Source organism: Prenolepis imparis, unplaced genomic scaffold, assembly GCF_030444845.1.
Source record: "Prenolepis imparis isolate NDT839.2.m4 unplaced genomic scaffold, iyPreImpa1.0 SCAF_15, whole genome shotgun sequence".
NCBI lineage: Eukaryota > Metazoa > Arthropoda > Insecta > Hymenoptera > Formicidae > Prenolepis > Prenolepis imparis.
In genome coordinates, this window is record NW_028141173.1 from 3,279,835 (window position 1) to 3,307,228 (window position 27,394).

General features: G+C 32.5%; 1 protein-coding gene across 7 annotated transcripts in view; it reads left to right on the forward strand.

Annotated features, from left to right (window-relative positions):
* LOC145946157 (venom dipeptidyl peptidase 4) overlaps positions 1-27,394 on the forward strand; it is a 366,319-nt gene that overhangs the window by 285,503 nt on the left and 53,422 nt on the right. For all 7 annotated transcript variants that reach the window (XM_083055639.1, XM_083055641.1, XM_083055640.1 and 4 more), the window contains 2 exons: positions 15,535-15,587; positions 24,038-24,237. In XM_083055639.1, the coding sequence (XP_082911765.1) occupies positions 15,535-15,587; positions 24,038-24,237 (253 nt within the window). The remainder of the gene's footprint in view (positions 1-15,534; positions 15,588-24,037; positions 24,238-27,394) is intronic.

Consider the following 27,394-nt stretch of genomic DNA (forward strand, 5'->3'; position numbering starts at 1 on the left):
AACCCCCCTAAAGAATTAGATGCGAGAGAAAAATATAGATCCGAAAGTCGCTGAATCGGGATAAAAAATATATAATTTAAATTGTTTTAAATTAACGCGATTGAAAAATGATTTAAACACAATTAATTCGACATTTTTCTAATTCAGGCGGTTTTTGTTAAATATATGTTCTTATTAAAGGATACTTACATAATTTAACGAATAATAAGTGCACATATACTAATAGAAATACAGACACGACAGGAATTCACTGCTTAAAATGGAATAACATAACTGTCCTTCTCAATGTAAAAGTCCCATAGGACAATTCAAGGAAGATATTCTCGGACGGTTATTCGGACAAATACTACCTTATAACAAGAAAGGGAACAGACACTTTGAGATAACGTTAACCAAGCTGGAAATGCTGTTTCGCGAAAATGAGGTCTTGAAGTTGGTATCCTTTCTCGTGGAATGCACAAGTTACATAGCGCATCAAATTTCATATTTCATAAAGCGTTATCATTAATCAGATGCAACGAATGCAAATATTAAAGCTTAACTCTAGATGCAATTAACAAAAAATAAAACATTTCTTCGCCGTTCACGTATTAAATCTTAATGATTTTCTGTCCTATCATTAATAAATTTTACGGTGACATTTTGTATATATGTCAGCTATATGAATAAAAATAATATTGCGCGAAAGATTATGAAATTACAAAAAATATTTAATTGCTTAATATTTTTTATAGTTTAAAACGCTTTAAAACGAAAGTATCATGTCGAGATAAATTATTTCAGAAAACAAATACTGAAATAAAATTTTTTTTTTTCGTTACTTAATGTTATTATATGTTACATCAGTTACATAATAATATTACCATGTGATAATGCTATTAATGTGTTTGTTGCGAGACTTACCTCACGGTTTATTGTGCATACATTATAACATATTTGTTACTGTGTGCAATAGAGAGGAAATCGAACACATAGGAGAACGGCCAAAGCTGATTATAATAATTAATTGTCTGGGTTGATTCGAAATAATATGCATAACAATACTTCCACGTTTGATATAATCGAACGAACAGGTTGAAGCTTTGCTAGTTAGCGTTGCTAAAGCGAAAGGAATAACAACGGTAATAACAATCGAAATTGCACGGTTGTATAATTCTGTTACTCGGACAATATTCAATATATGTATGTATGCATAATATAATTTTAAATATATCAAATATATATATATACATCTTTCTTTTTATATCGAGAATAATTTCAATCACAATTCATTTATAATTTAAGGAAAAAAAACTAATTAAAAACGATCGAAATAATTTACGAATAAATTGCAACATATTCATCTACCCCATGTTTTTAATTTATCGTTAGTGAAAGCTTCGTTCCTAAATCATTTATTATATACAAAATTAAATTTCGTTTATTATATTTTACGTGCATGAATATCTTGAAATTTGGTAATCTTGAATTAGCGTTAATTGAGGATGAACGCTCACGTACGAACGATTTTATTAGACAAATAGAGTAGATATATCCTGAGCGGTTTGATAGCTGTTGTGCCAATCTGTAGCCCTTTGATGCACCGATCTACTTCGCTATATTCAGTGCATCTCCGTTTATACTCATGGGAAATGGCCCGTTGAGCTTTATACGGGTGACATATTACCAGTTTTCCTGAAAGGGACACACCGGTAATTCAGAGAGGCGTCCCGCCGATTCCAGCAGCACACTTGTGCGCTATATATATATATATATATATGTATATATATGAAAGGTTGCTTTCATTTTTTTTTTTTCGTGGACGTTTTTGCGGACCAACGCCTCCCTGGACAGAGGCGAGTGCTTTGATCGAGAAAAATCCTTTGGAGTAGCAGTGAAAGCACCTCTATAACTCCGAGATTTCTTACGAAAAAAAAATCGCAAAATATTTCCCACACAATGTTACAACAATTGAATCATTGTAACAATTTTCGAACGAACGATAAAAAATTTTGCGTTCACGATAATTAATCGTAAATTCTCCCATTTCTGCGAAATAAGTTAAAAAATTATTTTTGAGGTCGTGTTTGTTTACGTTAGTTTAGTTTAGTTTATGCTACAACAATGTTCTCACAGAAAACAACCGAGGCAGGTGTTTTATGACAAAAAGCCCTTTATGACTACGTTAAAGAAAGCGTGTGTGAAAACGCCCTTTTACAATACCCTTTTGAAGAAAAGAAAAATAAAGTAACGTTATTGGGGACAATATATAACATGCTGTTGAATATTAATTATATTAAAATGAAAGAAAGAGAAAAAAGACAGTTTTTCTCTATAATATTCTATTATAGAGAAGGTCTATTATAATTTTATGTATATTCAGTGATAATTTTTATTTAAATATTTTATATATTTCTGAAGAATTTTACATATATATATATAAATTTTCAGAAATATAAAATAATTATTTAATTAAGTATAATATTTGCAAATGGACGTCTGGATATTTTTTATTATTATGCTATGCGAAACTCATTCTTAAGAAAAAGAAAGACATGTCAGTCTTTTTACGGGTCTCAACCCTTCAACTACGCTCCACCTTCAACAAGCTTGTTTATGAATCGCTAGTAACTTACCGTCTATCATGAGTTTCTTACCGCAACGACATTATATACGTTGACGAAGATTGGATTCTATCGGGGACAAAAATATCGTCTCGTCTGATGCTATAATAAGGATAGATCGTTATCGAACGTCAACTCTGTAAATTGAATTGCCAATTAGCCACAGAAAATACGTAAATTGCTGCGCTTTGATGACAGAATACGAAGAGTCAAACGGATTCTGATGAAAGAGAAGATAGTATTTCCTCTTTCAATGATATGATTTTTTTCTGTATTCATCACAATTGTAAAAAACTTTAACGTCATATAATATATATATATATATATTTGCTCTTAATAAAGACAAGTAAAAGATCAATCGATTATATATATATATAAAATAAAATTATCAAATTATTATATGAATTATATATTATAATAAAATTTTAAAAAAATATCAAAAAAATTAATTTCCTACGTGTCTTTTCGAATAAAAATACAAAAAATCTGAAATCCCGTTACGAGGGATGATATTTTTCGAAAGATTTTCTCTTCGTTAAACTCGTTCGTTAACCGGCAACCATGCTAGATCACCTGCCGAATTTATCGGCGAATTATACGACGTCGATGAAACTGGGAAAGTTGCGATTATGCGGTGAAACTCGTTCGACCGATAACGTTCGAGGATATTAACCAATAAAGGGCCCATGTGCCGTCGAATGGAGGCGCAATCGGTGCATGTGCATGCTTCTTGATTTACATTATGCAGCTCCGCGGTCCGAAATTTCGCGTCGGACAATATAAGTGCCCGGTCTGTGTGTCCATGGTCTCTCATGCATCTCCCGCGCACTACGAATCCACCAAATAGTGCATTAGAATTAATTCTTAATGCGCCACTCCGAGGATATTGGAGGGACGGATAAACGGGACGCGATTTTTCTGGACGGGGAGAAACGGTCGCGCGATCATTGCTCTCTTGATATATAAATAAGGAAACGCAAGGCGATATTTTTCGCTAATTTGGACGAGAAAGCATTGTTCCGAATACTGTACTGCACAAAATATTGGTCTCTAGATTAGGAAAAACGTGAGGGGATTTTAAAGAAGGTGGGATAAAAAAATAAACTATCGTCAAAAGATTTTTTTAATTTCACATTTTTAATATTGAATTTTATGTATATATTCAATTTCAATATAAAAATGTGAAATAAAAAAAAAAGTTTTGATAACGACAGTTTGCTTTTCTATATATATAAATTGTGATAGTTTTTGTAAAATAAAATATATAAAATATATATATGTATATATACACACACATATAGTGAAAATAATCGGTCTGCATTAAAAATATTAGTTCACGCGAAACACGCTGCACAATTTTCAATTTGTAAACACATGATAAATCTCTCTGACCTACTTTGCGTTTTCAACTTTGATCGCTTTATAATAGTAGTATAATTAACAATTAATTGCTTATGAAACTCTGCCAAAACATTCATTTATTTATTTTGTCAAACTTTTTATCAAGCGCACGATAATGGAACTCGATAATGAACGTAAAATATTTTGTTCATATATATTTTCCATTTAGGATTCCATTGCTTTGACTGTACATTTTAATAAACAATATGAGAAATGTTAATATATACCAATTTTCATTTAATTAAAATCTCAAATGAAAAGCTGTGCTGTAGTTTCCGTGGTTTTTTCAAGTTGTTTGCGTTTGCGAATGATAGAGAAGCGCAATGAAAGAGTGAACATAATGAAATTTTTACTTTTAAACTAATTACTTGTGAATAACGTTCGGGAGGGAAGGGTTTCGTGTTTAAATCTCCGCGCAAAGAACCTAACTGCTTTAATAACTGACATGTCAAACTGATTAAATGATAATTTTGGCTATTACGTTTCCCAAAAGCGTTTCTCTTCCGCTCTGTTGCACAAAACCGCGGATGGCTGCACCTTGGAACCTACATCGCCATAGTTGCTTTTATCGAAGTACATCGCAAACTTTGTTGCAGCTACACATCGTACAACAAACACGCATTTGTTATATACTCTTCGTTAATTACATTTTTCTTTCAAATGCACATTTTTCGGATGTTAAATTCTCTATCTTTCTTCTCTTATTTCGTCTCACACTTTTTGCAACGTTAAAAAAATCGATATTTACGATATTGCACTTACGTATACCTTTCGCTTTTACGATCGACGAGAGGTAGACGAGAAAGGAGAGTCGCTGAGGGGTAGAAATAAATTGAAAAACTGCTCCATATACTTATCGCCGAGTGCTCGGAACGTGCCGGTGCACTAATCTTAATGTGCATCTCGTGCAACGCGGAAAATCGAGACAAACGTTTCGTGCCCTCATGTGTGCTGTCGACGCTCGTAAAGGAACCGTTCTTTTTTTTTAAGCGCGCCAATAAAAACGAATGTTGAGATTTTGCTACGCAGACGAACCCCATAACGCAATTTCATGAATTAAATTGTGTAAATATATATCATTTTATGTAATTCAAAATTTTATTTATTAATTATTTTATTTATTAGAAATTAGATTCTACATTTTTATATTTTAAGTTGGCAAGTAGAAAATATGACATATTTATTAATAAATTTATGTATGTATATAATTTAATTCATGAAATTAAAAATTTTATTTATAAATTTTATTTATTTAATTTTATATATTTCTTAAAAATTAGATTATTCTCTATTTTATGTACTTAAATAGACAAATAGTATATATATAATGGCGTACGTGTAATGTGTGTGTATATATGTATATATACAGTATTGCTGCTGGCAAAACTGCAGTAGATAAAATCGATTCTGATCAGACCGCGGGCTTTTCGTGTTCATTGTGCAATGATGTGCAAGGTTCGTTCGATTTACGAGCTAAATCGACATTGCTCGCGAGCAATATAAGTACTCATAGCTCGCGCAATCTAAATTCCGCATTCCTTTTGCGATGCGTCGCGCCATTTAGCGCATTAACGTAATGCCGGGAAGACGACGAGAAGCGGGATAAACATCAGCGATGCTATTAAGAAGCGAGCAAACGTACCGTTAAGAAGACATTAACGATCTTTGGTTGAATGTTGCAATCTTCGTTCTAAAGCTCCGAAAGCTTTGAGCTGGACCGCGAACGCGGCATCGAAATCTGTATCGTTATATATCAACATATTTGTAGACATATACCGTAATTATTACCAACAACTGCGGGTTTTCCCATATATCGGATATTTTGTGTATAAGTATTTTTTAAAATTCGTGACATGAAAATAATATCCTATATATGTATATACAACACACACACATTGTATATACTATGTATATTTTAAAGTTTTGTGGATTATAATTGTGTTAAAAATGTGAAATTTTTCAATCATTTACAATTAAAAAAATTTTTTATTTACTGACATTAACGTGCAGAATACAGTAACTGAGATTAAATCCCGAGTTTTAGAAATTTTACGTCATGTGAAATAGCTGAGGCGCTTTTTCGATATATCATGTGGAATATATTTTAGATTTAAAACCGCGACTGTGCATCTGACATTTAATTCAAAGTTTAATCGCGCGCGTTATCTTTTCTCTAAAGCATAAAACAACATCGTGTGTTGCGACTTTTATTCCTTAATGACCGTGGTAATTAATTAATTCACGCTGAGAAGCCCGCTTTCAGTTTACAAATTAATTATTCCATTTGTCGCGGATAATCCAAATTGCTCTAGTCCTGATTACTGGCAGGTGAATGGCGTGCAGAAAATCCGCGTTAATTATTCTTATTGCGCTTTTCGAGATTTGATCTCTTCAAACTGATTCGGATTAGTCTGAAAAAAGAACCGAGTTGAAAATCCCGACAGCCGTTTTAATACGCCGGAGAAAAACATGTATAATTATTATTTTTTTCGCGCAAATTAATCTTCCAAATTCTTGCGATATAATGGAAATCTTTTAATATTTCTTTATTTTTTATATATGTTGCGCTTATTTTATGCGCTTTATTTAACAACAACTTTCTTAATACAAGCTCTCTGGAAAAACCGAGGGTAATTTTTTTATCTTAAAACTACCTGGAAGATCAGGGAATTTTTTTACAAGATTTCAACACCCTATAATATCTTAAGAATCATATATCTTTATAAACTCACACTTCATACATATATAACACAGATTATATCACAGATTGAACTGTATCGCAATTCCTTCTCACAGGAATTAATATTTGACTTGCTATCATGTCGATGTACGGTCGAACGGAGTTCTTGTAAACCTTCGCCATCAATGATCTATCAATTATTACCGGTCCAATATAGACCGCAAAGGTCTGATTCCGTGCGGGAGTGATCTGATTCGGTGCGTGACCGGCCTTAATAATGTGCTCGCATCCTGGAAGCCAGTTTGATTCCGCAGTCGATTCACATACCGGAGATACGGCGTGTGAAAGAGCCTTCGGAATAAATCGCTCGTTTTCGGGATAAGGCGAATCACCGGGGCGAAAATCGAAATGTGACCCAGTATCGCGAAAGTGCTTCATTCTCTCTCCGCGACGGACGGTTATTTGGCGAGAAACAGCGAGTGTAAATGTTGGCCATGTTCGGGCTTCTGCAGTAAAATTCAAATTTAAAATCATCTCGCACAGAATTTTTTTTGCACCACTTTTTTCAACAAAAATTCTCTTTTCCGCGATAAAATTGCAAGATGTACAAAATACTTCCTCTTTATTGTTACTTTCTTATTATGGTATAATTATTATATCATAATAATATATATATTATTAATAATATTATTATATTATAATATTATTAATAATATTATTATTATATTATTATGCGATTCGAGATGCTATGTTTAATTTTTAACATTTTATTTTAATAATAAATTTATCTGTTTATAGAGGAATATTTAGATTTTTATAATTGGAGCAGAAAAGTTTTATACTTCTTTTTTTTTAAATTATGGATCGATGCTTTTTAATTATTATACACTATATTACGCTAACTTTACTCCCTCGCTTTACTCTCTTTGATTTCTACTTTAACTAAAAGTTAGAATTTTTATCGCAAGAGAAAAAAAATTTCTGCCGTAGTAAAGATGTTTAATTATGAAATTTGAATTTTAAGCACTTTTCTTAGCATTAACGATTTGTGTAATTTACGAGCTTACGTTTATATACATAACGCATATGATGTATGATGTGCAGAAATTTTACATCTACAGAACATTTCACGCGTAATATTTATTCCGAGGTAATTCAAGGTATGTGTATGTATGTGTTCACCGTCCGACGAAATTGCACGTTAAAAAACAACTTAGAGAACATTGTGACGTCAAAAGTTTATTCAGACCATCATTAAAATTTAAATCTCGCGTCTCTCGTTATTTCACACGCATTTTATCTCCATACTTGTATATTTAAGCTTACTTAATAAAATCAAGATAAAAGTTAACGCGCAAGCGCGTGTTTTCATTCTTCTGGGAAATTAAGTCGAGAGTGAGTTATGTGCTAAGAATTAATTGCAGGCGAAACCCTCCATACTCCTGGCATAAAATTGTATATATACACACACACGGTTTTCGGTACGAAAGTTTCTTAATTAGCATCTATCCGTTTAATCGACTCTACGCGGGAGAGAGGAGGGCGACGTGGGGGAGGGACGCTTTTAGTTTTTAGCGACATTAGCGATTTGTACGGCTCGGCCACTTGTATTGGAGCACGGCCAGCTAACCGAAAACCAAATGGTGGTTCGCCTCTGGGAAATTAAGTGCGCCGGTGGAAAAACGCGCGAAACCAACAACAGAAACCGCAGGCTGCATTACCGAAGCCCAGTCCAGATGCATTTTAGTATAGGGAGAATTTTACACGATATTTTTGCGCCCACTATTATACGTACTTTTTACGAGCATCGGTTATTGTAGCATCTCTCTCGTCGTTTTATCCATCAAATAATCTGTCAAATATTGCCTCTCGGAAAATTGAGGAAGAAAAAGAAAAAGAAAGAGAAAGAAGACAAAATTTATCTGATAATAGTGTACGTCATCTTGTTTTATTATTATATATCACAGATATAGACTTGCCAATATATATAAATAAATTTGTGAATTTATTCTTTCTAATTAAGGAAAATTTGCTAATTATCGCAATAAAAGACTTAGGAAGTTATCTATTCATCATAAATTTATTTTGTTTTATTATTATTTATTATTATATATCATATAGACTTGCCAATTTTGATATATATGATATATATGATTAAAATTATATTTTATCTAATTAAGGGAAATTTACTAATAATAATCATAATGAAATAAGGCTTAGGCAGTTATCTATCGATCGTCAAATCTATATTACATGAAATTGTATAATATAGCGGGAACCTCTATCAATGACAAAATTGAGAGGATGTCGTTCTATTATATGTAACAATCAAAGTTGTTCAACTTTGACCATCAAACATTGCGTTCGAATATAATATATAGGACGCATCATTATCGCCGATTATATGTCACAGCGAGAGAACAGCGATAATTAGTAATTAATAAATTAAAGCCAGTAAAGTTAATTAAACATGCTTCTATTGTGATTATTAATTTATATAATAATAATTTATAATATATAATATATATTATTAGATATTAGATATTAGATATATTAATTTATTACTAAAATTTATTATTCATTTAAACATTAATATGTATAATATACTATTTATTGCTCTAATCACACACACACACACACACACACACACAGGTAGTTTCTAAATTAAAGCACGTAGATAAAACGCAAACGAATCCGAGAACAGCGAGATAATCCGCGTCAATTGTTAGACTTCTTTCTCGCGCAAGAGAAATTATACGCGAGTTTTTTTTTTCTTCTTTTCCGTGAAAGGACGAGACGAAGATGCGGAGTAAAACTCTTCTTGCTCGCTAGGGTGGAAAATAAACACTCTTGCGGGGAGATTATACGTTTCTGCCCACTCGCTCGTACGTGTTTGTACGCGCTTATTCGCGCAAACAATACACCCCCTCTTCTAGGCAACAGCTATTCTTGCCTATCCATGCATAAACCGCGCGAATCGAAGCGAGGGAAGCTCACCGTGCTTCCGGTAGAACGGAACGCGTGTCCCGCGGCGCCGCGGGAATTAATTTCGCGTTAGAGGAAGAGGAATCGCGTGTGCTTTTGCGCACATGCGCGGGGGTCCAACCCTCCCGGGGTGACCCGACCAAGAAACATTAAATCCCGCTTTAAACTCTTTTCCGCCCTCCCTCCCGTATTCCCGCCGGTGTCGTGGTACAGTGCAGGAGAGAATACCGGTGCTCTCAATTTTGTCCAACGGCTTTGTGTGCCCGGCCAACCGCTGAAAATGAAGTAATCGTTCGCCGAAGGACGAATATTTTCTTAATCTTCCGCTACGAGCAGCGAAATTCGCGAATTTTCGCGTTTACTCTCGCATAAATTGTTGTATACTTGTTTACCGCTTGGGAAACGTTTCAACGACTGTCTTTTCATTTCTCGAGATGAAGAATCGGTTTAAGACTAGAATTAAACGTAATTCATTAAGGAAATAATAAACTATAATAGAGAAATAGAAATTTATAAATTCAACTGTTTAATATAATTTTATTTCTTGTTTTTTTTTATATTTGTGAGATGCTGTAAGATCGATAAAATATTGAACTACTGTAAAATTATAATGTTTTTAAGTGATAAAAACTTTTATATAATATAAAATGAATTATTCTAGAATTCTCTCTAAACTTTATTTTTTTTAATGTTATGACAAAATTAATACATGAATAAATGTATTAAAAATGTGTAATAATGAATATCTTAATAAATATTTAAAATATAATTTTATTGAAAATAAAATAATGAATACCCAATTTTGAAATAAATATAAAATGCTATTTCATCTCCGATGTTATTACATAACGGATTGAAGGTTTTTGAAAAAAATTTGCTACAGAGGAATATTTGAAAAATATATATCGGCCACTTGTCCGTATCATTTTAATCGCATCAACAATAGTAGACCGTGGCTTGTCATTTTTCGATTCACATAACGTGAGTTTTGATTAATTCCTAACACGATTTTCATTTCGCGATCCATTTTTCATTTTCCCGCTGCACGGTTTTAAATTCGCGGTGAAATATGAATACGACGCTTTATAAAAAAAAAAATACTGACATAGCTACGACTCTACAATGTGGCGGAATATAACTCAGATAACATCAGAGGGGAAGGGGGAGGGAAAGAGTTTATATGATGATGTGAAATCTTTCAGAAACCATATTTCCGGTGCTATACGATAAACTTTACGAGACGCGATCGCAATACTTATTGAACGGAAATCTTGAAAATTTAGTCACATTTCACTGTAATATTTTTCGGGATATTACATAAGCGTTTTTTGTTCTTCCGTGCGCGAGATGTAAGAGAATCTCCCTTCTTAATTCCGGACTACATTCGAGACTTTCTTGCCCGCAATATATCATTCGTCACTTCGACGAGTCGGTTCTCTCGCAAGGGATAGTTTAGGGGGACGAAAGGGTCTTTATTCGATCGTAATCTTTACGAAGTGTAGCAACAAGTTGGTAGTAAATTTTAGACAAATCCCAATTTGTCGTCACTTTACGAATTTCGTTGCGAAATTTTGCTTGACTTATTTTGAATTCTCTCCCCTTTCTCTCCCAAAATTTACCACTGAATTCTGTTAAATGATCTTCTAATCGCGAATCTCTCTTGTCAGAAAATTTATATCTTATTATATATTAATATTCCGTTTACAATAATTATTAAATTAAAATTAATAATATCACACACTCTAATTATAATTGTATATGAAATTATGTAAGAAAAATTACAAAGATTGATTATTAGATAATTAAGAAACTTATTATAATTTATAATGAAGAAAATTACAAAGGAAAAGCTTAAAGATTTATTTCAAAAAATCATACATGATGCTAAAGCATGGAACTTATCCGTAAATGGAATTCACCGTCGGTCGATCCCGAAAATTACACGTTTGGCGGTGTGTTGCATATATTGCACGTGACGAAAGAACTCTTAGAAAGGAACATTGAAAAGGGTTAATGGAGGGCAGTGTACCTCGGAGTGTTGAAGGCGGGAATAATGCGATGGAAACGAGCTCAGCGCGAGCGCGATAGCGAACGCGACCGCAACACGTGAAAATGGCGTTGCTCGACCTTATCAGGCGGCCCATGATTTATAGGTCTGCCCCGAAAGAGAGTTAATGGAGGCAAAATAGCGCACACCATGAATCCTTCCGTATCGCGCTGTCGATGGTTCGGTCAGCCGGTTCTCTCTCTCTCTCTCTCTCTCTCTCTCTTTCTTTCTCTATCGGATACCCGGATCTCCCCCCCGGATTCCGAAATGTTCCCATGGGAATGGCTGGACCGTTTCCAGCCGCAAGCGCACATTCGCTATATCTATATCTATCTATCTACCTGTGCCAATTAACACGCCGATGGTCCCTCTAATCATTGCGGATGTATTAGCTAAAGCGATTGCTGGTTATATTGCTGGCAATATCAGGTTTCCTTTTTAATTATCTATAGATGTGTTTCGATTATTAGACTCGAACGCATTTTGAAGTTTATTTAATATTGTATTTTTATTCGCTTTTTTATAGTTTCTTAAAATTGAGTCGTACAACTGGATTTCAGAAAATTTGAAAAATATTCAAAATTAAATTATGTAACTTAGTAAAATTGTAATATAACATAATTTATTGTGTTTCCTTGCTTTCGGCTTAATAAGATAAATATTGCTTTAAAGGCAGAAGACGAAGACAAAAGATCAATAAACGTCAAATTATTCTGTAAAGTGTGAATATTACAATGTGATTATTACAAGTGTGAATACAGACATGATCAGATTATTAGATTTAAACACAGGTTGAAATTATTTTTGCAGTTATGCTTTTTGCATTTTGTAAATATAGTCACATTTATTTAAAATTTATTTTTTTTTTTATAAAAGATTCATGATTTTTTTTAGTGATGGAAACCCACATTGCATCAATTCATATTATGTCATATGATCACTGATATTGGTTTTATGGTATTATTGTTGTATAAACCTGAATAATTGTATATATACTATGGACAATAACTTATTTCAATTAAATTACAATTGATGTTTAACAACACAGAGTGTTTTTGAACATTTATCAAAATTTTGAGATTTGAGGAAGAAAAGTGATTTGTTTACTAAATATTAAAATATAATTTTGAATATTCTGTATGCTTTATATTTAAGATTACTTCCTCAAATAAATTTAAAAAATAGTACAAAACAAATTATTAAAACAGTAAATATGTTTGTGAATCTAATAATCTGAACACGTCTGTAATAATATTTATGCAAATATTTCGAAATAAATAGAAAAATCAGATCACACATTTAAGATTAAACAAAAAACTTGATTTTTATTTTCTAACAAATTTTCATTTTAACAAATTAAAATATTTATAATTACAGATGATTGTACATCTATGATATGATCATGTAAAATCATTGAGAAAAAGACAAGAAGAATACTTTTATATATTTTTTTTCCGAAATTCACACATAATTCACTTATAATTTAGCGCTAAAAATTATCTATTAATAATTAATATCCCAGTTTAAAAGACGTATCATCGGAATCGCGATTCATCGCACGATCGTGAAGTTTGATCATTAAACTTCTAAGCGTGTTTTACGTCGCCGCCGGTAAATTCGCACGTGCGTGTTATGTTGGTTGCACTGCTTGCTGTTTAAACTTCGGACGCACGTTTATTGCTTTTAATCGTTTATTGCTTTTATTACTATGATTATTATTAGTGCGCGAGGAAGGAAAGCTATAAGGGACGTGAGGTACGCTCGGATTAAATTACTTTCTAAGAGTCAAGCCACCTCCCAAAGTACACAGGTACGAAGTTGTGGACTTGATATCTAATGGAACAGTAAATCGATAAAAGTTCACAGTTGATATTTACTAGACTTTTAGCTTACGCTTTGTAATCGGATTCGAATTCATTGATTTCATCTCAATTAAATGCGTAGAAATTAGATTAGATTACAAATTATATAATCTAAGAATTTTTAGACATACATATGTCATACTATTAAATCAGTAAATTTTTGGATTAAGATATTTTAATATTTAGAATTAGAATTTAAATATTAAATGTTTTTATATAATAAATATTAAATTAAGATATTTTTTATTATATATTATATATTGATTTATTCGTATATTAATTTTGTCGTAATATCCTAAAAAAATCGAGTTTAAAGAATTCTAGAATAATTCATTTTTATACTATATAAAAGAGATCAAACAGCATATTTATTTCATCTATACATATGCATATATTTATTTCAAAATTATTATTTTAAAATTACATATTTATTATTTTATTTTCAATAAAATTATATTTTAAATATATATATTTATTATATTAGATATTTATTAACATATTTATTTTTATATATTATATGCTTTTAATATATATTTATTCATGCATTTATTTTGTTATAATAATATCGTAAAAAATCGAGGTTTTAGGAAAGAATTTTAAAATAATTTACTTTATATTATATAAAATTTTTTATAACTCAAAAAAATAATATTTTTAGAATTATTTTACTTATGCGCACGCATACACAAAATTGCGTTAATTATTTAATATCTAAAGATAGAAATCTGAGATAGATTTCTGTTGTTTTTTTTTTTTTTATAGATCAGTGCGATTGCTCTTAATAGAATATTAGTTTTATCTCTTTAGTTATCTAATAAAGCCACTTTGTTCCATCGCACATGTGTTTCATCTATACATATATACATATATATACTAATCTCACGCGTGCGAAAAGTACGAGCAGGGCTTGTGGGACGGTATATATGATATTTTTATCCAGTGCCGACTTTATTATATTTTTGTGTTCTATCTGTATCACACGAATGACGCAAGTAACGCGAGCGAGAGGAGTTTTTATGGCTAGTAACACACGGTAGCTGGAAACTGTCGGGGATAACCTACGGCAAAATGCGGTAACGAAATAGAAATCCGTGCACGGGGAAGGGTGGCATGTTATCGTAGTTTACGTTACCCTTCGGTATCCTCGGTCATGCTCAGATGGTTTGCACGAAAGCGGATCTTTTTAACGCTACAGGTTCCGAAGCAGAAATTTCCATCGTACTTGAATGCCCTCGCTCTCGCAGCATTCAATTGATTTTTTTCATTATTGTTGGGAGTTTAGCGGAAATATTCGTAATATATTTTCTCCCAAAATCGATCACAATAATAATTTGAAAAAATAATAATCCGAGAGTCTTCCCCTCTTTACAGAAATTGTGACATCTTTCAAAAATGTAATATAAAATAATTTTTCGAGAATAAGCTGAAAGGCAAGAAGGAAAAGTGTAAAGTAGTATAAGTAATTTATCTCGAGAAGTAGTTGATGATATTCTATATGAGTTTATTTGATCTCAATAAAATGTGTGTGGAAATTATACAAATTATATAATTTAGAATTCAAACATATATCACACTATTAAAAATCAGTAAATTTTTAAATTTACTTAATAGATATTTGTTATTATACTATATCTATTATATTATATTGTTATTATTATTATTATTATATTTATTATCATATATTATATATTTATAATTTATTTAATCATGTATTAATTTTGCCATAATATCCTAATAAAGAATCGAGTTTAGAGAGTTTTAGAATAATTCATTTTATATAGGTATTATGTAAAATTTCTTAAATTAAAAAAAAATAATACAAGACTGAAAAAAATTGGAAAGAGATAACTTTACACTTTTTCTTTATTTTCTTTCGGATCACCCACGTATGTTATTCGATCACACTAATTTCGACAAATTTACTAATGCATCTCTCTCTCCTCTCTTCTGTTTCAGCTGTACCGTCATACGTACTTGGCCCATTACAGGATTGTGAATCTGGAGACACTGTAAGTAAACGAGCCGTGCCTTGGCGGGCGCGTTTCCCGACAATCATATCTCAAATTTATTCCGTGATCAAGTTCGGATTTGCATTTTAATCTCGGCCCCCGTCGTAAGCCGAGGGTGCGAGGGAAAGGGGAGAAGTTGGGAAAGCTGGGGGCGTAGCAGAGCGCCTCGCGTGCAAATTACAAACTGTGCACGAATTTAATCCCGGCTCGTCTTACCGTCACCGCTTTACCCTTACCTTATACCTTATACCTCTGCTCCGCTCTGCCCGTTTCGCAGTCTGAGAACTTTCTCCTTCGTAGATTTGATCATTAACTCAGCATTTAGGAGCGGTTATATCACGATTACCGCCAACCCCGACCGCGCCGCAATTTCTCGCTTTCGCCCCCTCTCTTTTTCACCCTTCCCCGATCTTCTCCGCTTGACGAAAAAAAGTTATACCTTCTAAGGCCTAAACTTTATTCGCACGATTGCGTTTTTCACGGCTGCGACATTCGCTTGCAAAGGTAGCACAAATTTTTCCTTTTTTTATTACGAGAAGGTTTTCACTCTTCTTCTCCTTAATTTTGCGAATCATATATTTTTTAGATTTGATTGAGGTTTTTTTATATGAAAAGAAATATATTTTTTCACTTGCGCTAAATTCTGGGGTTTAATAAACTCCCGGTTAGTTTTGGTGAATTGTCAATATTATTAATTTATGTGCTTGCTTTTGTCACATTTATTTGTATATATTATTATTTTGTCCATTTACATATTTGTTTACGTATCAGTATGATTATTATGCGACATCATTTATATATGCATTCTAAATATTATTGTTTCCCATTGCTGTTTATTTATAGAAAATTACAGATTTATATATAGGATTTTTCTATAGGAAATAAATGCGTTTTTTCTAAATGCTTACGGGAGAATAAATACATACAGAATAAATAGATACATAAAGTTTGCATTTATATATCTCTCTTAAGAAAACAAATCTGTAATTGTTATTGTAATCGAAATTTAAATAATTAATCACAATAATTGAGGCTTATATATTTCTTTTTACCGACAGTAAAAAAAAAGAGAGATTAATATACTTTCACAGGAGACAGTCCCCTTTTCTCTCTCTCTCTCTCTCTCTCCATATATTAGTCGAACTCCCTGCGGAATTTAAATCATCCCCGGAACTAGGTCACCTATGAAACTCGCAAAATTTCGAAGATCAATTTCTCACGATTCTCGCGCAGAACCGCGAGTACTTTCTCGAGATTCACTGGAGAATAGCGTCGTTCGCACTCCTTCGAGAGAGAGAGAAAGAGAGAGAAATCCGAAGGATCCTGAAGTTCATTCACGCGAAAGCACGACACTCAGACATCCCTCGGTTCTATACTAAAGCGAGGGTGCGCGAAATCCGCGAGATGCCCGCGGTTTTCAGGGTAGGTGAGGGTGAATCATCCCCTTCCGAGGATGATGATTTACCCTCGCGCTTGAGATCATCGCTCTCAAATAGTCACTCAAACTAAATCACGCACCGTTTCCGGGCGTGTCTCGCAGAAATAGAGAGAGAGACAGAGAGAGACGTGCAAAGGCCGCTCTCGTCATCTTTGTACAGTCGCGTCGTTTTGAGGTTTAACCGTGTAACTGTAACACACGTATACATATATACATATATGCATAACTCGCTGTCGAGTTTGAGTTACGTCGTTGATTTTCGGAGAGAACCAAATTTCGAGATAAAGAGCGCAAACGAAGTAGAGTCTCGAGTTATGTGGAGGAGTATTTTGGAGAACGTAAAATTGCAGCTTTAAGATTATTTTAGGCAAGAAAGTTTGTATAGGGATTTTCGGAGTTTCCGGATGATTAAGAATCTGAGAAGACGCGAAGTGATTATAAATAATGTGTAGGACAAAATTATATACGATGCTTACATAGAACGACGCATATATAATTTAAAATAGTAATTAGTAGTATTATTTATTTATTTATTATTTATTTACATATATTGAAATAGAAGGCTGGATATTTTTTTAAAAATATGTAGCACAAGTAAATGTAAGCTAATTTATTCCTTCTTGATAAAATATTATTTATTTAATACGTTTCGATCCTAATTTCGATCTAATTGTGTATATAAAATTTACAGTTAAAAATGAAAAAAAAATAATAAACATCCATATATTTTTTGCATCGTATAATTCAAGTTCTTTCTTGATAAAATATTGTTTATTTAATACGTTTCAGCCATAATTTCGAACTATCTTTAGCAACTATCAAATATATATAAAAAAGAAATCTTATAATTTATTTATTTATTTTATGTATTAACTATTAATAATCTTTAGATATAAAAAATACATATACGAAGAGAAAAGAAATGTCTCGATCAAATAAAATGACAACACAAAAAATCGCGCGTTGTATGATGAATTTTACAGCTAAATATAATCTATTGTACGACCACTGCATTGCGACGACTCGTCCATTTTCGAGTTTCGTCCATTTCAGTTTCGCTCGAGAATGAAAAGACAAACGTTGTATTATTTCTTTCGAAAACGAGAAATACGCTCGCCTCTCTGATACACGGTATATACATACATATGTATGTATCGTATACCACGATAGTCATAATCTTATTCGTTGTTTCGTATACATATATTATGCTTCGCGTTTTGACGCGAGAAAGCGATTTTCTTCGCGGAACAAAAATGCCACCCATAAATGAAAGACATTTTTCGGGATATGTAATATAACGCGCGCGTGCGCGACACATAAATTCTAAAACGCGAAATTTATGCTCATTTACATACATTCACTTCGTGCATATCCGCGTTCGTTCGACACGAGAAAATGAACTCGTGCCAAAAACATTATTTTGTACTTAGATAAAACGCTTCCCGCTATTATAATATTGCATTTACGTCGCGTCGTAACGCTGTATTTCGTACATGTATTTCGAATCCCATAGTTTCATCGAATAAAGCACGATTAAAATTTACATATAAAACGGTTATTTTCATCGACGCAGAAGATGCGTGTTAGTGTTTAGAGAGAAGTTTTTTTTATTATTTATTTATTTTAATATAATACAGCTTAAATTATAAAAATAAAGAAAATATATGAATTTTTAATATTTTTTCTGATTTTTCAGTTATAAATTTTATATAGACAATGACATTGTAATCGTCTCTAAAATAATTGATTCTTCAGTTTACGAAAATAATTTGATTATATCTTTTAATTATATTCTCTCTTTTTCTTTCCTTATAATGCTTGCTTCACAAGATTTTTTTATACATATTTGACAGTTGCTGAAGAGATGGTTCGAAATTAAAACCAAAATGTATTAAATAAACAATATTTTATCAAGAAGTAACAATTTGCGCACTGCTTATCGCGCTAGGCTTTTAATTAGCCGGCTTACATTTACTTGTAATATTTAAAATATCCAGAGTGTCTTCTATTTCAATATAAATAAATAAATAATACCACTAATTATTATTTTAAATTATGTATGCTTCGTTCTATATAAGCATCGTATATATTTTTGCCCTACATTATTTATAATTGCTTCGGACGTTAATATATTCCTTTAGAGCTGAAAGCTTGTCCGAAATTATTTTGCACAGCACAGTGCAATATTACGGAGAGCGCGGTAGAACGTTATCAAAAGTATATAAAGTCTCTCATTTCGAGTTATCCCCAAAATCAAAAGCAGGAACCAACTGTTTTCGTGAACTGTTTCCTTATAAATTTTGCCATTGGCCGACGATGACAGTTAAAAATATATTGATACAAAAGATATATCGCATACACACAGAAGATGTCTGTTATTTAAAGATAGATTATTTTTATATTTTAATATAATACAGCTCTTGAATTATATAGTAAAAAAATATATGGATGTTTAATATTATATTTTTTTCATTTTTCAATTGTTTTATACAGACAAAAATTTGTTTTATATAAACAAATATATTTTATATAGACTATATAAAATTTGTTTAATTAAAATGTTTTATATAAAATTTTATATAAAATTCGTTTGTGTAAATCAAATTTTGTATAGATAGTAACATCACACATAATCTTTTCTAAAACTAGTTAATTCTTCAGTTTCAAAATAATTTGATTATATTTGATTATAATCTAATATAACTATATTCTCTCTTTATTTTCTTTCAATGTCCGCGGACGTTAATATATTCCTTTGGGCGTCGAAAGCTTCTCCGAAATTATTTCGCACAGCACAGTGCAATATTGCACGGGGTGCGCAGTAGTAGAACGTTATCAAAAGTATATAAAGTCTCTCATTTCGTGTTATCCCCCGAATCAAAAGGGACCAACTGTTTTCTTGTAAATTTCGCCATTGGCCGCAATAGTTTGTTCACGCGTGGCGGCAATCACGGCACGGGAAAACAGTCGGGGGACCAGTAAATCCGACGTCGTTTTTGGCTTTCGGTGTCGCGATAAAAGCCACGACGACGATATACCGGAGGCGCGTGTATATATGTGTGTGTGTATATATATATATATATATATATATATATATATATATGTATTTTGGGATAGAGGCGGAAACGAGAGCGAGATGGAGATAGAGAGTAAATAAGCCGTGAGTTTCCTCGCTGTATATTCCTAAGCAAGGCCAGGCCGGGCCAAGCCACAGGCGAACCCTGTCCCTATAAACCCGGTTTGTACGCCGCATGAATACCGGCGTCTTTATTTATGGCTTTTCGGGAAGAAGTTCGCGGGACGACGGGAAACTGTTATATCCAGACGCGACAGTCAACGACGCGCGATACGCTTTTCATCGATTTTCCGCGGCCGGCTGGTTGCGGATGAAAGGCCAGTGGATAAAAAGAGGGACGGGGAGGGTCATTGCGCGAATCCAGCCGGAAAAAGCCCGTTTTTATAATCCGCCTGCAAGGTTGGAGCAATTGAACGGATCGGTGCAACAGTGGGGTCTGATTCATTTTTTTTCTTTTCTTTTTTTTTAAGAACTCGAAAATATTTATCTCTTGAATCTCCTAGAACAGCATCCCCTAAAGTTCATAGATAGATTATAGATAGATATCGAGGCCTGGTATTTAGCACAGGAGGATCTTCTCACGATGTTTTTTGAAACTTTTTTTGAAATGCTTTCTGAGAGGGTTTTTGAGAAAAGTTAATTTATGTTAATTTTTTCAAGCTTTTTTTCTTAAAAAAAAGTTGAACCGAGTATTACGTGTATTACAAATTCAGGAATATTTTTTCATAAATGTTTTAAAAATGCGGAATGCTTTACGCGCTTTTCACACATCTCTGTAAGACTTTTTTTATTAAATTAAAATTGAAACATGAAATTATTTTTTTAACAAAAACATTGAAAGGTCCATAGTTTTTAAAAATTATATCAGATGTAAAAATGTGAATAAAATAAAAAAATGCGGTTATATAATAGCGAACGTGTTTGCTTATTTTGCCGTCATGGAATCAATTTCAGAATTTGTAGCATGCTTTCAGTTTATATTTGCAAATAGTTTTCGATTTTATTGTCTATAGAAAAAAATTTCTCTCCGTCTCTCTCTCTTTCTTTCTCTCTCCCTCACGCCTTTCTTTTCTTTCAAATATACATAAACATGTATATGTATATGCATAGTCATTTAAAAAACATATGAAAACATGTGCATTTGCGGAATATAAAATAAATATTACGCGACATAAAATGAAATGATTGCATTTTTACAATGTTCGAAGCTCTTTTATGGATGTTGATTGGAGTTTCCATCAAAACAAGTTGTCATAAAAAGTATGAAACATAATGAAAAAATATAAACTGTTGTTTTATGCGGAATAAATTTTTATTTAAACTTTAAATTGTGTCGAAAGGATTTATACAGAATTTCACAGAGAGAGAGAGAGAGAGAGAGAGAGAGAGAGAGAAAGACCAAGTTTAGTTCAATCACCAGGCTGAAAATCTATAAAACATTTTGTCTTTGCAACAATCGATGAATTGAAAAATATAATTATAAGAACACATTTGTTATTTTATTGAGAGAGAGAGAAAGAAAAAGAGAGAGATTGTGTTTCCGCACAATTATTTTATTGATCTATCAGTGTCACGAGCTTCAGTGCTTTCGATAGTTGAGCATCGATTTATTTTCGTTCCTCTTTCTCGATAACGTATTTGCCAACAGTTCTTACGCGAAAATGGACCCCGATAGTTTTCCGTATACGGAAGTGGGTGCTGCGATAGTTGGCAATTTGCCATCCAGAGGAGGGGAGAGAATCTGATCGAGACTTTAAAACTTTCATTCCGAATGAATGAAACTTTTACTCTGTAAAAGATAGTGAAAGAAAATAGCGCTCGCAAAAGCGTCTAAAGGTGACACAATGCAGCGTTGCACTTTTTGCGTTAAGGTCTAGATAAACCCTCGTAATTGTGCCAGGATATAGTGCTCCAAATTTTTCAAAATTTTTTAAAATTTCAAATTGCATTCGCGATTTAAGATAAATTCTCACAATTTAGGAAATGTAATTTTTATTAAAAAAATTTTTTTTTTATGTGTATAATGCGATGCATAATATAAATTTGTATATTTTAATTTAAAATTGGAGAAAAGAAAAACAAATTACGACATATATAAAACTATTGTACAAAGAGCGATCCAAACTGTATAATCACGAAATCCTTCGCTTAGACACTTGAGCAAATAACGGATTCAATGTTTTTTGTCGATTGTCAGTATGTGCGATAATATTTTTATCAGGTACGAAGGCAAAAATCAACTTCCCTTAATCGGCTTTTCTCAAGCTCTTTGTACACAGCTTCTACCTAATCGCGAACGAACGTCAGAGGTCTTTAGTCTTGATAGAAATTGCCCGATTAAGGTTAGTCACTCAATTTACGGAGGAAATTGTAAAAATATATTGCATTGAACAAAATGAGGATATCTATATTCGATTCTATCTATTTTAAATATATTTACATTTATTTCGTACGTATAAAAATTTAAAAAAAAATCGTCGATGCCTGATAATACAAATTTCATTTATATCGCATGAATAATTAATACACGTATTAACGTAAGAAATAATATTAAATAAAAATAATTTAAATAATAATTTATGTATGATATAATTTAAATATAAATAATAATTTATATTTAAAAATAATAATTTATATAATTCCACAATAGGTTTTTTCGTGCTGAAAGCATCAATTTATAATACATGGTTGCCTAAACTGTATTTGTTAATCGGAACCGTAAATGATCTGCCGCACATACATCAAACATACACATACATCTAAATATACACATACATCTAAATATACACATACATCTCTTCCGAGATTAATTGGATTTCTGAATCACACTAGTAATTATTCCCGGAATAATTACTTATTCGCCATTTTATTTGGTCATTCGTTGATTCCGGCAATAATCCTCGTCATTGTTTAAGTTTCGAACCTTTGATGAAGAATTTGCGGCCTGTATTACGTTCCCCGTTGGTCAAAACCGGCAAGAACAATACAAGAGCCGCGTAGTTATGCGAGACTACATCTCTCCTCTTGGTGTTGTCTACTCTCCGGTAGTTTCAAACTAGGACCGTGCCTAAAATCATACCGAGAGTTACGGCATTGTTCAACCGGGACGTCATTGTCGGTTTGCGGCGATCGGTCACGAACGCTAAACAATAACAAGGTGGACGTGTTCCGACACGTGATATCTTCCTTCTCCTCCCCCTTTTCCGCCTTCTCTTTGTCTGTTTTGATTTCATAAACCCAAATTTCAATAGTTCCGTTTGTAATGGCGGATTTAGCCGATCGAAATGCGATAGATCGTGCGAGATGAGCTTCAAACGAGATACAATCAGATAATTCGATAGTTACAGGCTTCCCACGTTTTACAGTTTCCTCTTGTATTTCGCAACGTGCTTCACTCTTTTCCGAGAAGAAGTTTTTTCGTGTAAAAAGTGTCTCACAGCGGTGTACATTAGCGAAATCAAGAGATACAAAATAAATGAGAAGTTTATTTCGTGTCCTACTTGGCTGCTATTATTTTATACAATTTTTCCTTCTTGAATTAAAAGTAGCAAAATGTACTTCGCTATCTTCACAGTATTTGTCTTTCTTTCTTTTTTTTTATACTTTTGTCGTTAAAATAATAAAACAGACGTATTTATGCCGAGTCGTAATGTTTTCGCTATAACCATCCATCTTTAAGAGCACATCTTTCGGGACAGAAAAAGAGAGAGAGAGAGACAGATGCTAACTGATGAACTTTTTACTTGCTGCGGGAAATGCGAAATGCGAAAGACGCGAAAAAGCGGGAGGAGCAAGTTTGGTGGTCTTTTTTCAGCAAAAACACGAATAATCGAGATTGCCTTGAAAAACGCAAGTGTGCGAAAAAAATAATCATAACGAGAGTGCAATTACTTTTACTGTACTAATCGAAACACGTTATAAATTATATGTTTGCAGGACGGAGACGATTCTGGCGGCGAACGAATCTACACCTTTGCAGCTCGCTACCTGGGCGCCACGTGATAACGCTTTGATCTACGTGTATCAGAATAATATCTATTATCGACCGGAGGCAGAGGTGCCCAATGATTATCAGATCACCAACACCGGAGTGTTCGGCACCATCTACAACGGAGTACCGGACTGGGTATATGAAGGTGAGTAACTTCATCTAATAGAGACGAAAGTATTGTTCTATTTTTTTTCATTGTGAAATTATTTTTAAAAAATACTTTAGTATTTTTTAAAAATATTTTGATATTTTTTTAATATTTTGGTATTTAAAAAAAAAATACTGAAACATTTTACATCAAACAATTATTGCGCGAAGGGTCTCTTCAATAACTCGCGGCTGTCGTAATTTCGTTGTCAAAGGGTCTAAAGTTTCTTTTTAATTTTGAAAATAAAAGAGCGCTCTAATAATCGAAGGGAAAAGACGACGAGATTAAACTGGATTAACGTCTAATCCCTTTACCTTTCGTGAAAATTTCCCGGAAAGTCGATATATCGTCATCCACCGTTTGTGCAGCCGAAATTCGGGTCTATTTCGATTTATCATGGTTGTGTTCTTATATCAACGATTTAGCGAAACACGTAATATTTGTTATATTAATTGTCCCTTTGAGGGATTTGTTTTGACAAAATCCTAAATCCCTTCCTCCCTTTTCTCCGTTTAACTGTAAAAATATTCTATTTATTTTCTATGAAAGCATCCGATTAAAAAGGAATAAGTAAAGCTGTGATATGCGAAAAAAATATTGGAATATGATACATACACACAAATAATTCGACGGATTGTCCCTTTTATAATTTCGTTTATTTCAAATCTGCGTGAAATTAGCGAAAAACGTTCCGTTGCTGATTATTCTGCTCTTTTCTCTTACTGTAATAAGAAATTAACTCTACGGTAATGACTCATTAGAAATGTAAATTAATTCGGCGAAGTTTCTTCGGAGAGAAAAACTATCGCAGTTGATCTCGACATGTACATACGCTCTGTTTCTTTTCTTTTGTCGATTCTTTTAAATCCATTTCCTTCAATTGGATTGAAAACTAAATCGGCCAAAGAATTTTCTAAGGAATTGCACATGTAACCCAGCAAACAACAATTAAATATATTTTTCATATATAGAATATAGTTGTATAAAACTATTAAAATTTTATTTCTCGTAAAATTTTTTATTGAAATTATATTCAGCGTTTGAATCTTAAAAAAAAATATATATATTAAGAAATATAAAAATATTCGTCAATCGGTTTCCGCTTTAAACGAGATGACGATAATGCATCGCGAAAGGGGTGACGTGCAATAATTGGCGTAATCGATGCTCCAGAAGGCTTATCCGTTTGCATCCCCGAGCCTTCATCAGCTATGCTCTTTTTACACCCTTAGCTTGTCCCTTTGAATGTCGCATCTCGTTTTTTTTTCATCGCGCGCGACGATATTGGCGAAAATCAACGGATGAGGCGCATAAAAATTCATCAATCAAGAAGGCAAGCCCGCGAACAATGTGAGGGGGAGCACTCTGACGGGTTACGGTCACTTCCAGTAGATTTAGTTCCTATATCCTGAGTGACGTTTATCATGATGAACATCGTATGTCGCGGCGAGAGTAAAGTCGCGCATCGATTTCACGGATAAAAGCAGAGGAACGAGTGGAAGAAGACATGAGGGTTTTTCCATTTCAATCGTATCGCGTAATAATTTATATTTTTAATTCAATCGAAATGTTCAAAACTGTATATTATTCGTACTGATATTTGCATCCTCAAACCAAAGAATTTATATATAAACACTAAAAACTCTGGACGTTAAAAGTAAAATTGTTTTATTATCTAAAGAATATTATATTATTTTATTTTATTATTATCATACATACATAATTATATTATATAATTATAATATAATTATATTATAATTATATATTAATAGTTAAAGAATCTTATTAATTATGTATAATAATAAATTATATTATAATTTTTATTAATAAAACAATTACTTTGAATAAATTACATAATAATTTACGGAAGTCACAAATCGCAATAGAAGAAGAAATTGCTTTTCATATCGAATGCCGACAACAAACAGCGCCGTTAATCGGAGATTACATGCTCGCGCAATTGTTGCATATTGATGTTTTTCTTTCTCGACAAATCCGCATAATAAAAATATACCCGCGGCTATAAAACAAAATTAAAAAACGCGCTCTTAACATCATATGGTGGCGACAAGATCAACGAGCGGGCGTGTTCATATTTAAAGGGATATAAAATCCGGCAAATTGTCCGGATTCATAATGTTCCGTGCTATTGGCAGCTTCAGATCGGAGCAACTGCGCCAGGAAAAAGTCGGGGCATAATTTAAAAGGCAGAATTCACAGCTTTTGTATGTAATATGTCCCCGAATAATTGGATCCCTGCAACGTCAATGATTTTTGCGCATTTTTGACTGATCTGTATCTCGTCGTATATTTTAATCGCGCATTTTCGCGAATTTGTTGCATTGAGTTTTGTCAATTGTTGAGAATTGTTCAATCGTATCTCTGAATTTTTTACGCATCCATTGGGAACGTAGGAAATTATCGAATTCCAGTTTCTCTCCACGATTTAAAAAAAAAAGTTTTCTCTATCTTTCGCGATCCTTTTGTATTTTTAATACGATGTGAGAAAAAATATATAATATGTAGTAAAATATAAAAATATTCAAATATATTGAAATATACATAAAATATAATATATAATTATAATATAAAATATAATAAGTAATATATATAATATATATAAATATATTTAAATTGCGTAAAAGTCAGGATTGCATAAAATTGCAATAGAAATAAAAATATAAGAATAAAATGATAAATTGAAAAGGCTCTGATATATAAATACAAAATCAGGTGTGAAAAGGGCTAATAAGAATCATGTGACAATATTTGGCACGTTAAAATTATTTTTAAATTCCTCTTAAATTATTTTGATAAATATTTTAATACAAAACAATTAAAGAGGAATTTAAAAATAATTTTATTATTCCTAATATTTGCACCTGGCTCTTACTAGTCCTTTTCATATCTGATTTTAAATATATAAGAATAATTAAAAAAATTTTTAATAGGACAATTATGATTGCTTTCTCGATATCTGCGAATCCTAATTTTTCGTGAGACTGCTATTATGATGCAATATCATAATAAAGTTACGCGTTTGCGGTCCTATCGCTCTTTTGCAATCTTTCGTTCGATCGATTCACATGCCTATAATAATTAAATCGTGTCGCTCTATGATCAATCTCCCTATACAGGGAGGGGTAAATGATAG